The following is a 15,799-nucleotide window of genomic DNA, read 5'->3' as shown; positions in this document are numbered from 1 at the left end:
GAAATATTACTCCAGCATCATCACACCATTATTTGATGGTTGGGGAAAACAAAATCCTCATAAATATTTTTCTCTTGCCAGTCCATACTGCCACTCTTTTAAAGTGATGCTGCTAAGATTTGTAGGCCTGAAATTAGACCTGACTTAACTGTTAGAATGCTGGTGTTTGCCAGGCTGCTACCTAATGAAATGGGGGCGTTCAGCATTGTGTCAAATTGGCCTGAATAAGGAGTATGTAATGACCCTAAAACTCAGCCCAGGTTCATAGACCAATTCACCAGAGTTCATGAATGCTGAGCAAATCCAAATCCTGTTTGGAGTGAGACTTCTCCTTTCAGGATTTTGAGGGGGAAAATCAACATCATTCTGTTTATAACTTCTTTTTTTTCCAGGGATGATCTGTATTTGTTCAAACCCAGAAACTAAAAGTGAAACCCATGAAAGGGTTTCACACAAATCAGCAAAATGTGCACATAGTATGCTGTGAACAGAATCTGCTGTATTTTGCACAAGGAAGGGAGGGAGGAGTCGGCTTCTGTGTAGGGAGCAGGAGAGGTGGATCAGACTTTTGCCATGGCTGGTAAATCTTTCATGACAGATGCACAGGAGCTTCCACTAACACACAGGCTGGCCCTATTTTATCATTTCTGCTGCAAGTACTTCATGAAGTCCTTCTGAGCCTAGAAAACAAATGGAAAAGAAATCCTCTTATTTTTGTATGAGTGATTCATCCTTGGTTTTCGTTAAGTGACATTCCTGTTCCTTTTAAGCTGCACGTTCTTTTTCCCCTTTTGTGTAAAAAAACCAAACAAACCTTGCCTTGTTGTTGGTTGACCTGGTTACAAGTTATAGCTCTTGAGACACCTATTTATTTCCAAGGCTGTTGAATGTACTGTTCCACCTCCACTAGAATCATTAACTATAACATATCTTCCAAGAGTCCAGTCACTCTAATGAAATGTCATTGACTTATGCCACAGTTAATCATTTATGCTGTTTTCCTGCAGAACAATTTCATATTTTATTTCCTCTCTTAGGAAATTGCTCATTTAGATGTTCTTTAAAAGAGAGGACCGTTTTGTACAGGCCTTCCTTTTACTGTACTGGTTTAAGATGTGTTTGTTATTTTTCCTTTGATTTTTACTGTTCTTGCAAGTTATTTTTCACATTCTTAGGCCATAGTCTTTCTGCCTCTGTTAGGTTCAAAGTGTCCTCACCTCCCCTAACATACATCAAGAGTTAAAAACACAACGCACCTTGCACGATCAGTCTCTGTATAATTTCATATAAGACCCCAACCCACTTCATGAAATTTCAAATATCAGTGTCATACCACTGACACTTAGATGTATTGCTCTGCTGATTCCTTTAGAACTTCTATTTGCTCATTCAAACCTTTTGAAGCCAAGTACTGTAGTCAATGTGTTTTTCTTAAGTTACAGCTCAATAATTTAAAAGTCAAGTTATTAACTGTCAGCATTCAGTCTTCAAAAAATGGCCTTTCATTTGACAGTGTCTCTGATAAACCAGAACTGAATTGGTGGTATGCATTTTAGGGGATTTTAATTGGATTCTGTTTTGGCATTTATCAGGCATATCAAGGTAAATGCATTGAGTTCCTTTTTATATCTGTAAAATGTGTATAATATATGACTCATTAATCTGGGATTAATGTTCCACAGCAGCTTTGAGTGAATTAACTTCTTGATTCTTTTTGTAATCTTTGTTGTAATGTATTGGAATTGTAGTTGGAACTTCCTAAACCCCTTCACACTGGGTCCAATTGATTTACCGTGCTGACTTCCCAGTTTTGATCATGGCTACAAAAAAATTCTGGGGTTCTCAATTTGAAAAATATGCATTAGTTTTCAGTACAATAGCAGTCAGAGCCAGATGGCTCATTTGATATTTTATTTAATTTAATCAAATACATCACAGCTTCTTTTCAGTCCCTAGAGACATTACGGTGTATGGTAAAATTTTCAAAAGCACTTAAGCAATGTAGGAGCCTAAGCCCCATTTTCAAAAGTGATGTAGGCACTTAGCAGCTTAAGTCCCATTGACTTGCACTAAGGGTATGTCTACTCTACGAAATTAGGTCGAATTTATAGAAGCTGATTTTTTAGGAAGCAATTTTATACAGTCGATTGTGTGTGTCACCACTAAGCGCATTAAGTCGGTGGAGTGCGTCCACAGTACCGTGGCTAGCATCGACTTCTGGAGCGTTGCACTGTGGGTAGCTATCCCACAGTTCCCGCAGTCTCCGACGCCCATTGGAATTCTGGGTTGAGCTCGCAATGCCTGATGGGGCAAAAACATTGTCGCGGGTGGTTTGAGGTACTTGTCGTCGGTCGCCCCTCCCTCCGTAAAAGCAACAGCAGACAATCGTTTCGCGCCTTTTTTCCGTGCGGGCGCCATATTGCTTTCAGCAGATGGTGCAGTAGGACTGCTAACCGTCGTCATCAAACGACCGCTTCCGCTGCCACTCTGCTCTCCTGCTCTGGTTGCAGACGGTGCAATAGGTCAGAAAAACTGGCATTCCAACCACCGCTTCCACTGCCACTCTGCTCTCCTGTCTCGATTGATAGCGAATTTCTCCATGTTGGCTGTCATGGGCTCCCACTTCTGCTGCAACTCTGCTTTCCTGCTCTCATGAATCCACCTCACAGGTCCTCTCATCGTTCTCTATAAATATCTATTCTCGTGGCATCTCTCTCTAAATATCTATTCCATCATCCACCGCTTTCGCTGCAACTCTGCTCTCCTGCAGACGCCATACCATGGCAAGCATGAAGCCCGCACAGATCACCGCGGCAGTTATCACTGTTGTGCGCATTATCCTGCAGTATATGCAGAACCAGAACCTGCAAAAGCAGGCGAGACGACGGCAGCGCGGTGACAAGATGATGAGGACATGGACACAGACTTCTCTCAAAGCACGGGCCCTGGCAATGTGGACATCATGGTGGTAATGGGGCAGGTTCATGCCGTGGAACGCCGATTCTGGGCCCGAGAAACAAGCACACACTGGTGGGACCTCATAGTGTTGCAGGTCTGGGATGAATCCCAGTGGCTGCAAAACTTTCGCATGCGTAAGGGCACTTTCATGGAACTTTGTGACTTGCTTTCCCCTGCCCTGAAGCGCAAGAATACCAAGATGAGAGCAGCCCTCACAGTTCACAAGCGAGTGGTGATAGCCCTCTGGAAGCTTGCAATGCCAGACAGCTACCCGTCAGTCGGGAATCAATTTGGAGTGGGCAAATCTACTGTGGGGGCTGCTGTGATGCAAGTAGCCAACGCAATCACTGAGCTGCTGCTATCAAGGGTAGTGACTCTGGGAAATGTGCAGGCCATAGTGGATGGCTTCATTGCAATGGGATTCCCTAACTGTGGTGGGGCAATAGACCGAACGCATATCCCTATTTTGGGACTGGAGCACCAAGGCAGCCAGTACATAAACCGAAAGGGGTACTTTTCAATGGTGCTGCAAGCACTGGTGGATCACAAGGGACGTTTCACCAACATCAACGTGGGATGGCCGGGAAAGGTACATGACACTCGCATCTTCAGGAACTCTGGTCTGTCTGAATGGCTGCAGCAAGGGACTTACTTTCCAGACCAGAAAATAACCACTGGGGATGTTGAAATGCCTATAGTTATCCTTGGGGACCCAGCCTACATCTTAATACCATGGCTCATGAAGCCATACACAGGCACCCTGGACAGTAGTCAGGAGCTGTTCAACTATAGGCTGAGCAAGTGCAGAATGGTGGTAGAATGTGCATTTGGATGTTTAAAAGTGCACTGGTGCAGTTTACTGACTCGGTTAGACCTCAGCAAAACCAATATTCCCATAGTTATTACTGCTTGCTGTGTTCTCCACAATCTCTGTGAGAGTAAGGGGGAGACGTTTATGGCGGGGTAGGAGGTTGAGGCAAATCGCCTGGCTGCTGATTACACGCAGCAGACACCAGGGTAGTTAGAAGAGCACAGCAGGGCGCGCTGCGCATCAGAGAAGCTTTGAAAACTAGTTTCATGACTGGCCAGGCTATGGTGTGAAAGTTCTGTTTGTTTCTCCTTGATGAAAACCCACCCCCTTGGTTCACTCTACTTCCCTGTAAAACAACCGCCGTCCCCTCCCCCCTTCGATCACTGCTTGCAGAGGCAATAAAGTCATTGTTGTTTCAAATTCATGCATTCTTTATTAATTCATCACACAAATAGGGGGATAACTGCCAAGGTAGCCCGGGTGGGGTGGGGGAGGAGGGGAGGAGGGAAGGACAAGGCCACACTGCACTTCACAACTTATTGAATGCCAGCCTTCTGTTGCTTGGGCAGTCCTCTGGGGTGGAGTGGTTGGGTGCCTGGAGCCCCCTCCCTGCGTTCTTGGGCATCTGGGTGAGGAGGCTATGGAACTTGGGGAGGAGGGTGGTCGGTTACACAGGGGCTGAAGCGGCGGTCTCTGCTCCTGCTGCCTTTCCTGCAGCTCAACCATACACCAGAGCATATCAGTTTGATCCTCCAGTAGCCTCAGCATTGCCTCCTGCCTCCTCTCACCATGCTGCCACCACCTCTCCTCTTGCTCCAGCCATCTATCCTCTCGCGCGTCCCTCCTGTCCTCACATTCATTTTGTGCTTTCCTGGACTCTGACATTGTCTGTCTCCACGGATTTTGCTGGGCTCTTTCAGTGCGGGAGGTGGGGTAGTGGTGGGGGCACCCCCGAGAATTGCATGCAGCTCATCATAAAAGCGGCATGTCTGGGGGTCTGACCTGGAGCGGCCGTTTGCCTTTTTGGTTTTTTGGTAGGCTTTCCTCAGCTCCTTAAGTTTCACGCGGCCCTGCTGCGGGTCCCTGTTATAGCCTCTGTCCTTCATGCCCTTGGAGATTTTTTCAAATATTTTGGCATTTCATCTTTTGGAACGGAGTTCGGATAGCATGGATTCGTCTCCCCATACAGCGATCAGATCCAGTACCTCCCATTCGGTCCATGCAGGAGCTCTTTTGCGATTCTGGGACTCCATGGTCACCTCTGCTGATGAGATCTGCATGGTCACCTGTGCTGATCAGCTTGCCACGCTGACCAAACAGGAAATGAATTTCAAAAGTTCCCGGGGCTTTTCCTGTGTACCTGGCCCGTGCATCTGAGTTGAAAGTGCTGTCCAGAGCGGTCACAATGGAGCATTCTGGGACAGCTCCCGGAGGCCAATACCGTCGAATTGTGTCCGCACTACCCCAGATTCGACCTGGTGATGTCGATTTCAGCGCTAATCCCCTCGTCAGGGAGGAGTACAGAAATCGATTTTAAGCACCCTTTAAGTCGACAAAAATGGCTTCGTCGTGTGAACGGGTGCAGGGTTAAATCGATCTAAGGCTGCTAAATTCTACCTAAACTCGTAGTGTAGACCAGGGCTTAGACTACTAAGTGCCTAAGTCACATTAGAAAATGGAACATAGGCTCCTAAATCATTTAGGCTCCCTTGAAAATTTTTACTCCCAGTCTAGTAAAATGAGCATGGTGCCAGGAGTTCTTGACCTGCAGTGTGGCCTTGAGATAGTTTCTTAGCTTTTCCTTGACTTGATTTCCCCATCTAAGCTATGGGAATAATGCTACTTACCTTCCTCACAGCGGTTTTGTAAGTTTACTAGTAAATGTTAGTATAACACATTACAATGTTAAGTGTTGTTTTTGTGATGCCATGCACGTGTGTGTGAGCTGATCTCAGAATATCAGCTCCAGCAATGCTATATGCCAAGGAGACCTATATCCCTCAACAGGAGCAGGACTGGCCACTGGTCAAACAGCGTCTAATGTGAGCCAGAATTCAGAATGCAAATAAAAGGCACTTTGCTCAAAATATTTATACTTTGTTCCTCTGAAAAACCTACTGAGTATTATGACAAGAGTTCACCTCCTCCATAATGTGGAGTGGAGACTACTAATGAAGGCAAAGATTTTCAAAAAGTAACTACCTGATCTTGAAGGCTTCAATTTTTGGATTTCCAACTTGAAACTCTTCGAAGGAGTCTAGTTTTCAGAGAGACGGGCTCAGCACTTTCTAAAACTCAGGACTCTTTAAGGTATCCTAAGTTGGGCACCAAAATATCAAGGCCTTTGATACCATTACTTACTTTTTACAATCTTGGTTGAAGATATTCTATGGAGCCTAGGGAGGGGCCTCTGCTGAAATTTTTTTTAACCCTGTTATTTGGTGCAGCCTGAAATTCCTTTTCAAAAGTATTATAATAAACAGAGATAAAGCATCTATGGCAGGGATGATGTAGCAACATCCAGAGAATGAGTAACTATACCCAATGCAGGGAATTCACTTCAACATTACCTTCAACTTGGTGGCCGAATTTTAACAATTGTGTCCTGGAAGTTCCACACCTGTAAGTTCTTAAGTACTTTGGAGTAAGATCTTTTAGTCTGGTTTCCCTGTTCCTCTACTTCCTTCATGGTCAACTAAAATTCTGTTAGTTCCCATATTTTAACAAGGAAATTGTTCCATCCCTATGGTATCTGTTACATTTTCAAAGCAGATGGGAAAACAAATAGTTCTAATGACATTTACTAATTTTATATATTTATTGATAACAGGCAGGTAATATAGTACAGTTTTTTTCACAAATATGGGCATTCAGTAATTATAAATATTATTTCAGATTTCAATAGCTCTTCCACATGATGACCTCAAATCACTTTACAAACAATAATGAATGCATCTTCCCAGTGACCAAGGAGGGGCTGTACTAATAGCCCCACTTTACATGTGAGGAAACTGAGGCATAGACAGATTAAGTGGTTTATCCATGGTCATGCAGGATGGGAATTGAACTCAGATCTCCTGACCTACTGGCAGTTTAATATTTTTTTTGTTTTACTTTTAAAATGCTATTTCAAATTTAAAAAAATAGAAACAAAACTAGCTGTTATTCCCTGGGATGGAAGAGACATTGTTGGTACCTTGCTTACGTGGAAGAATAGTGCCTTTGGCGCTATACAGAAGCTCATTTGGATTTATTCTGTAGTACATATGTCCTGGATAGTCTGAGCTTAACTTCTGTTATGGCAGCGAAAGACTTGGGTTGTCTACCAAAGCTCTTGTTAAATGAGCCCCTACAAGGGAACTCATTCACCTCCAGTTCCAATTCTTCATGTGTCAGGGGAGCAGCCAACTTCCCATGGGATCTTACTAAAACATTCCAGCAGAGATCCATAGATATACAGGTGATAAAGGATCTCAGCAGCACCACAATTAAAAACAGATTAACAGGAAATCTGAAATTGCCTTCAAAGTTGTTCCTTTTTTTGTGTCACCTCTCATAAATCGCAAATGGCCTTTGAAATGCGACTGGACATTCTGAATAGCTATAATATCGACAAACCACTGTAAAGAAGTCACAGAACTTGTAGGTGGCTGTAATTCCATTTTGGGGATCTAAGACTTGAGGATAGCCTTGGCTGTAATAATTGTGTTGTGACTTTAAAAAAAATTATTTAGTGAAATGGAAAACAGGAGTACAGTGATTCAGTGGTTGCTACTGTGTTTATTATGGACACTTTCCTATTAACAATCATTGCTAGCATAGGCATTCCCATGGTACAGCATTCCTAGTGGACCTGTAATGAGCAGGCAATGTTTACCTGAAACATTCCGTCTGGTAGAGAAAGCAGAATCTGTTTAATCCTGACTTATTGAGATAAGATAATGAAGGAAGGTGAGAGTGGATCTCTAGAAACAGAGGATCTAGTGTGTTGGCTGAACACTCATGAGGTGGGAATCCTAGGAACAACTGAGCCTGTGGCAAAGGCTCAAGCTGAACTTCAGGTTATCTTATTAATGTATTTGTAAGGAACTGGGTGAATTTTTGGCTTCACACAGAATGTGGACTTTGCTTCAAAGTAGGCTGAGAAAGGCATAAAAAAATTAATATGAAAATACTACAGAGGTGGAGTATGGTTTTAGCACAAAATGTATAGTATTGAAATTTTCTTTAGAACATTGGCCTTTACTCTGTGTTTCAAACTCTCATAGTTTTATCATGTGTCTTTATCATGCTATTTAATGTTTTACTTAAAGCCCTGGCTCCTGCAGACAAGTGATTATGTGAGAATCTCAGCTTTCATTTGAAAACTAAGTACATTTTTAGGTCTAATGATTCCAAGAAAAGCTTGAAAATGCGTCTCAAGTGAATGCTAACAGCTCTGAAACAGAAGGCAAATAAAAAGAACCCAGCATTTATTTTTATTTAAAAACAAGCCTATCTTGTAAGTCAGTCTCAGGATTTTTGGGGAACCTGTCTCACGATTTTTGAGTGTTCAGGGTTAACAATACTGCTTATTTTTATTGGATAAACAAGCATATCCTATGTCACACAGTCCCATGATCGGGGATTGTCTTGGTATGCTCTTATTTGCCCATCAGTTACTGAGATCTTTATCAACCTTTTTTTAGCATGTTCTTACATCATAAGGATTTTTAAACCCAGCAAGTTTTGGGACATTTCTTCTTCATGTGTTGATATTTTTGTTTAATCCATAACTCACTATGGGCTAATTCCTGCTACTTTATTTATGCACAACTTTCATGGATGACATTCATCCTTGTGCAGAGGGCTAGCATAAGGCCTGTAGGTCATTTCAAGTGTATTTTAAGAGGTGTAAATAGGTGATAAGTGATATAGACCTAGGGCTGGCCTTCTCAAGAGGGGAGAATTTCACCCCATACGAGTATCCTATGTAAGTAAAAGTATCCTTGCTGTTGATATGGAATAATGCATTAACCAGATAATGGGTGTTGAAGCAAAGAGGGGTTAAATTTGACCAAGTCTTTCTTCTATTAATCCCAGAAGGCAATATGAAATTCCTCAAAATCTTTTGACTAGGACATAATAGTTTCCCTCCACTAGGAGGCGTAGACTTACTCCTTTCAAGCACTGACTTAACCATAATGCAGAAGAGGGGAACCAGGATCATGTCTGAACAAAAACATTAACAGGCAGGAGACAATTCTGACTAGAAATTCAGTTGTGGACAATACAGATGTGGCCAGTGTTTTCTTATCCTGATCTCAAGAAAAGAGCTTAATTCAGTTATCTATGAGTTTCCTGTCTCCCTGACAGTGAGAGTGCACTTAATTATCTATGGTTCTGTTGGAGAATACAAGAAAAAAGATTATTATCATTATTATTATTATTATTGTGTGCAGTGGTTATATGACATTCAGAAGCACGAATAGTGCTGGACAATGGAATCTGCTGAGGTGGATTCTTTTTATCCCCGCTGCTGCTGACTGAATGGTAAATAAAGGTTCATCAACATCATGGCAGGAGTTACCGTGGGAATGAAGTAGAACAGGGATTATAATGGGACTGTAACAGGATGGTGAGGTTCTTCTGTTGACCCACTGTGTTAGGTGATGGTGGACCTGTGTGTGCAGCTGCCTACTGAGCCCTGAACGCTTCCTGGGCAGGTAGGTGCCACAGACTGGAGATAAAGAGAAGGAATTGGCTCTCTGATCAAAAGAATCTATGGGGTGGAGCAATCTTAGGCCTGTGAGGGACGCTTGGACAGTACTTTGTGTTTGTTTTGTATTAGTTTTTTAATAAAGCCAAGCTCCAGGAAGGGATGCGTTTTGATCCCACACCATCTCTTGATTATTTTGGAGCTGGGTGGAAATGCCACTTGCGTATGCAGTTATGAGTTGCTGGTTCAAACTATTTGATTTGGGCCCAATTAGTAGTGAGGGAAAACTATTACTTACCAAATGGTTACCTGTGGATCATGTAGAATTATGGAGAAGTTTCAGTCTAGTGCCTAGTGTACAAGTTTCCATATTACAAAATCACTACCAGGGCACCACAATGTGCATCCTCGTTGGCAGTCTCAGTAGAAAGGACAATGGCTGAGCAATGAAACTGAACCACTCACTCGCCCCTTCTAGGGGGTCCATCCTGTTCAAACTTCAGCACATTATTGCAACACTAAGAGTATGTCTTCACTCCAGGGTTAATCCGGGCTCTTACTTGGATGTTGTCCATAACCCCACTCCGGTCCACACACAGCGCCTCTCGCCTGAGTTCAGGGGTGCTTTCAACCTGAGCTACCTGGCATGGCTGGATTAGAGACAGGTTTCACTTTCACTCAGGCTGGTAATCCATCCACACAGGCTAAATCACTCAAGTGTTGATGTCCTCCAATGCTTTCCCACAATTCCTCCTGTGTGCTCAGAAAGACAGACAAGTTCTCACATAATCTTCTGGGAAAGAATCAGAGCGATTCAGCTTACTCAAGCACAAAAGAACCGTGGGATATGTCCCCAGAAGTCCTAGTGACACACATGGATGCGTGCAGCACCAGTGACTGCACAGTAACTTGGGTAGGAGTTTGATCCCAGATGTGAGTAGCTGTAATGCACCCAGGCTAACTGCAGTGAAGATATATCCTAAAGGGCAGCTCCACTTCTGCTATGCATTCTGTACCCTTTCTGTGGATAAAGAGAGGACTGTCATCACCATAGAGGGGAAATAGGCCAGTAACTTTCACAAGCACTAAATTCATTTTAGAAAAACAATAGAAAGGAAAACAAGATGTGAAGATTCTTCACCAGCCCTTCTGTGGAATGTAAAATTTGCTACAGGGTTCTAAGCTGTTTAATGAGGCCAGTAGGAGTCAAAATAACTGCTTCTCATCTGAATGAATTTGGTTGAGTTTTTTCCCCCCTTCCCTTCTATGTTTATTTTATTTGGTTGGTTTGTTTGTTTGTTTTTTAAAGTCACTCTTGTTAATTATCCTGCATGCACCAGATATCCAAGAAAGCTGACATAGTAAAGTTATATACAGCAGCTCAGTGACCTCTTTGCAATGAAGATAATATCTGTCCAATAAAGCCTCGACAAAATGACAGTGACAGCTGCACTGTGGTATTCAATTTGAATTGAACAGGTCTGTTCAGCAGTGTTGGGAGCAAGTCTTTCATTACAATCTGCAGCACCAAGAAAAACAACTTAAACCCATCCTAAAAAAGTGAAAATTTCCCTCCGCAACTGCAGAAGCTGGTTTTGGTAACCAGAAGCAGGTGATCTTCATAGTCTTCTCCATATCTCTATGGTTTGATTTTTTTTACTGTCTTCAAAAGGCTGCAATCCTCTCTTCACTACTGATTTCAGAAAGGAAGGAAACCTCACTTCTTTCAAAAGCAGCAGCAGTCTGGAGTGTTATGGGAGCTGAACACTCGAAGGACAAGCATCAGAGAAGAATGTTTTTGCTGAGGAAAGGTCAGAGACTTCCTGCATGGGAAGAAGCTCTTATCTCAGGAAAAGATCCAAAGTCACTGCTGAAGCGTGGATTGCGTTATGTCAGTGTGAGCCTCATAATGAAGGGGATGACAAATGTGCCTGATTTTTTGTGGGGCTTGTCAGAGGTGCAGAAATTGAACCTTTCACACAACCAGCTGGTGGTTCTTTCTCCGGCTTTGGGGAAACTAGACAGATTAGCAGTGCTGAACTTGTGTGGCAATCGCCTCAAGTGTCTGCCTAACGAGACCGGGCTACTCAGAAACCTGAAGGTTTTATTTGTCGATATGAATTGCCTGAGTGAAGTGCCAGCAGAGCTCAGTCTGTGCACAAAGCTGGAAGTTTTGAGCCTTTCGCACAATTGCATCTCACAACTCCCTTCAAGCTTCACTGATTTGACAAACCTAAGGAAGCTGAATCTGAGTAACAATCGTTTTGTTCACATCCCCTTATGTGTTTTTGCATTGAGGGGTTTAGATTTCTTGCACTTAGGCTCCAACAGACTTGAAAACATTGCAGAAAGTGTCCAGTACCTGGTAAATTTGCAGATCTTTATTGTAGAAGATAACAATATTCGCACCTTGCCACGGTCTCTCTGCTCCATCACTGCACTTGAGTTACTAAATGTAGCTTACAATTCTATTCAGACCCTTCCACATGATCTCTATCTGCTGCACAGATTGCCAAAAATTGCTTGGAATCCAATGGATAAAGGGCTCCATATTTCACATAACCCATTGTTCAGACCACTGCCAGAGATTGTAGAGGGAGGACTGGATGTGCTCTTCAACTACCTTAAAGAGAAAAAGCAACACAACTAAACTTGCACTGTGTTTGGGATTAATGCTGTCACCAAGACTCAGTCATGTCAGTGCACTTTCTTAATCAGTGGTTTCCATTTCATAACACAGGAGACGATAAAGACTAAAGATGGTTTCAGTAGTTTGCTGAAAGCATGTGAAATCTGACTATCTAGTTTAACGGTGCATAGAGTGTATTTTCTAAAACATCGCTCTCTGTAACTTTTTCAGTATTTGTTGTGTCTTTTAGGAAAAACTGGTCAAAATTTTGCTCTTTATTATAAATAAACAAATTAATGCAGGCCATTAGCATTGTAAAGGGTACATTTGTCATCTTTCAGACTGCAGTAATATTAATATAAATGGGATTTTCTGTATGTGGTGTGCATTGCACTTTAATTCGTGTTCATTTCTTCCTACACAGATAAACCACTCCACAAACATGCACTGCAATCTAAGTGACTTTCAAGGGGAAACATTCAATTTATTCACAAAAGAGATTTGCTAATATGTCCCAAACTCTATTAACGGTCAGGCATTACATTATTGGTGTGGTTCAACACCATATGGCTATTGGCCAGGATGGGCAGGGATGGTGTCCCTAGTCTCTGTTTGCCAGAAGCTGGGAATGGACGACAGGGGGTGGATCACTTGATTACCTGTTCTGTTCGTTCCCTCTGAAGCACCTGGCATTGGCCACTGTCAGAAGACAGGATCCTGGGCTAGATGGACCTTTGGTCTGACCCATTATGGCTGTTCTTAAGTTCCACTTTACAGCTATGAGCTAATCACTATAAATTACAGGTAAAGTTTGAAGGCAATTGGGGGATCTCCCAGTTGTTCAGATCAAATGTCCTCACAGGTAAACAAGTCTCCCACACTCCCCACCTCCCAACATAAAAACTTTCCCACAAAGGCTCCCAGGGCCCCTACAACAGTATTATTACAGAAACCTGGACCATCAGAACTTCTAGGTGGAATTTCACACATGCTTTCATGAGATATCATCATTCTACCAAATGAAGATTGTCTGAATAAGATGTGACTAACATTACTAGATGAACAACTGCACTTTCCATACTTTCCTGCAATTTGAGCCATGAAGTAACTTTATTCAGGAGACAGAATATATTTTAGGTGAACTGAAAGTATTTTTCTATCGGGGAAGCACTATCCATCCAATCATCAGCTTGTGAGAGCCTCAAAACCAACTACTTCTGTAATTTTCAGCATTAGCAGGGAGCATAAAAGTCATGTCTGATGTAGTTCTATATATTGATCTTTTGTAAATGACCTTCATTAAAATTTCATACTCAGTAAGAGCAGATAATACACAAGAGCTGTTAAAAGTTGTTCAACCTAATTCTCCTCTCAAACCAGTATAAACAGGCTTGGCAGAATTCAACTTTAATTTTTTTATATAATTTTGACAGAATGTCACTTATTTTTAAGCATTTTTCAATTTTTATCTATTTAAATTTTCAGTTGCAGGAAGTTATGGGGGGCGTCAAACAATAATTATTTAATGACAGATTCAAAAAGTTAAAGCTTTATAACCATTAAAACACAAATTGTCAACATCAGGTTTCAAATCATACAAAGAAAATATCCTTCAACACTAATACATTCACAATTCTCACTTAGCCTACCTGTAAATATCTGTTATCAATGGAAATATTTTGTCATTGGTTTGTGTGTGTATGGTGCATTGGACATTTACTGATAAAAATCTAATCCTTCCAAGCCTTAATATAAATCTGGAGTAACTCCACTGAGGTCAGTGGAGACACATGGGTATAAAGCTGGTAAAAATGAGAGAAAAAGCAGGCCTACTGTTTTTTAAAATTTTTAATTAAGAAAATACAGAAAAACTTTGAGAGTTTCACTTCTTATGTCAAATCTCAGAAATCACTGGTTCTTAAATTTAATTTGTTCTCCATCTGTTGCTGTGGGGGGTAGATCCTGCCCCCCCCCCAGTGAAGTTAATGGAAAACAACTGACTGCTGTGAATAACCATTTGTTTCGCTGGCAGCAGGAACGGCCTAATATCAACAAACAGTTAAATAATTTGTGGATACATGCAATGTACTTTGTAAGTTGTGAAGCCAACAGCTTCAGCTGTTACCCTAGTGCTGAGGTACAAATGCAGTATTGAACATAGAGCTAAAGATTCTGCTAATTAAAGGGGTCAGAACTGGTTACCATAATTTTTGACGTTGGTATGGTTTGCATCTCACATGGTTCTATTAACAGAGGAATTTCAGCGCTATGCTCAGCAATTGCAGTTTTCAAGTGTACAATTAAGGATTAAACCCTATGTTGCTAGAGAAGGGAGAAACCTTTCTAAAAGGCACTTCGGTTTGAGGAGTAATACAAGAAAATGAACAAACCTGCTGTGTATCAGACAGCAAAATGTAGTCATTACTTGATTTGTTAATGTAAAATAGGGTTGATGAATACGTTTACTGCATACCCAGACTTTACATTTATTTAGTTTTTTACTCAAGTATCAGGATATATAGTAAGTTCTGCTTTTTATGAACTTTTATTGAGCATAAATTTTTGTTTCATACAGTGATAAGTGAAGCAATACTGCAATTATTAGTAATGAGAGATAAATATAACCCCTGTTTTTATTTCAGGCATGGATTATTATACTTTTAAATGTCCATTTCACAAGCTCTAAATCTTCCACTGCATGTGAGTGTTGATAGCCTTGCATTAGAGGTCTACAGGAAGGTTAAATGCCTGTGACATTAACCACCTGGAAAGCCCCCCCCCCCCCCCCCCACCGTGTATCAGTAGGCAAGGATACTATGACACTAATTTATACATGAGATGAGTTGACTGGGATCGCTATTCACAGTAATTTATATGGAAGGTGGAGAGACTGGTCAAGATGTTTTGTGCCTGAACTACAACTCCCATGAAGCATCACAGTGGCATTTCCCCAAATAGACATTTTTGGATTTCAACCAAAAGCTTTTAAATTTCAACTGAAAGGTTTTGGATTTGGGTTGAAAAATCTCAGCATTTTCTGTCAATTTTTTGTTTTGTGTTCATCAAAATTTTTCTGAGCAGCTCTAGTATATATATGCAAAATCACATGGCCTTATTCATTTTAAACTGTGCTAAGGTTTGAATAGATTGCGTTCAGTTCCAATTATTGTACTGTAAGTAATTTAATGAAAAAACAGTAAACAACAGGCTTTTAGACTTTAAGGCCAGAAGGAACATTGTGATCATCTAATCTGACCTCCTGTATAGCACAGCCCATAAAACCTCACCCACCCACTGACCTAATATGCCCATAACCTGAAGCTAAGTTACTGATGTCCTCAAATCTTGATGTAAAGAATTCACATTACAGAGAATGCACTATTCACTGTAGTTCAAAGCAGCAAGTGACCTGTGCCCCAGGCTGCAGAAGAAAGTGAACTCCACTCTCCCTCCCATGATTTCTGCCAATCTGACCTTGGGAAAATTCCTTCCTGACCCAAAATATGGTGATCAGTTAGACCCTGGGCATTTCACGAGACCAGCTGGGAAAGAACTGTCTGTAGTAACTCAGAGTCCTCCCACTCTGGTGTCCCATCTCCAGCTGTTGGCTAATTAGCTAATAGTTGCAGATGGTCCATATGCCATGGTAGGCAATCTCATCTTATCATCCCCTCCATAAACTTATCAAGCTCAGTCTTGAAAC

At 41.7% G+C, this 15,799-nt stretch overlaps 1 protein-coding gene across 1 annotated transcript; it reads left to right on the top strand.

Annotated features, from left to right (window-relative positions):
* Window positions 1-11,220: 11,220 nt before the first annotated feature.
* LRRC30 (leucine rich repeat containing 30) lies at window positions 11,221-12,298 on the top strand. Its single transcript, XM_024224445.1, has one exon. The coding sequence runs from the start codon at window positions 11,221-11,223 to the stop codon at window positions 12,115-12,117; it is 897 nt and encodes a 298-aa protein (XP_024080213.1). The 3' UTR covers window positions 12,118-12,298.
* The last annotated feature ends 3,501 nt before the right edge of the window (window positions 12,299-15,799 follow it).

This window comes from Terrapene carolina, unplaced genomic scaffold (genome assembly GCF_002925995.2).
Source record: "Terrapene carolina triunguis isolate 2854851 unplaced genomic scaffold, T_m_triunguis-2.0 Scaffold58, whole genome shotgun sequence".
Taxonomy (NCBI): domain Eukaryota; kingdom Metazoa; phylum Chordata; order Testudines; family Emydidae; genus Terrapene; species Terrapene triunguis.
This window is presented reverse-complemented; position numbering and strand designations above follow the sequence as displayed.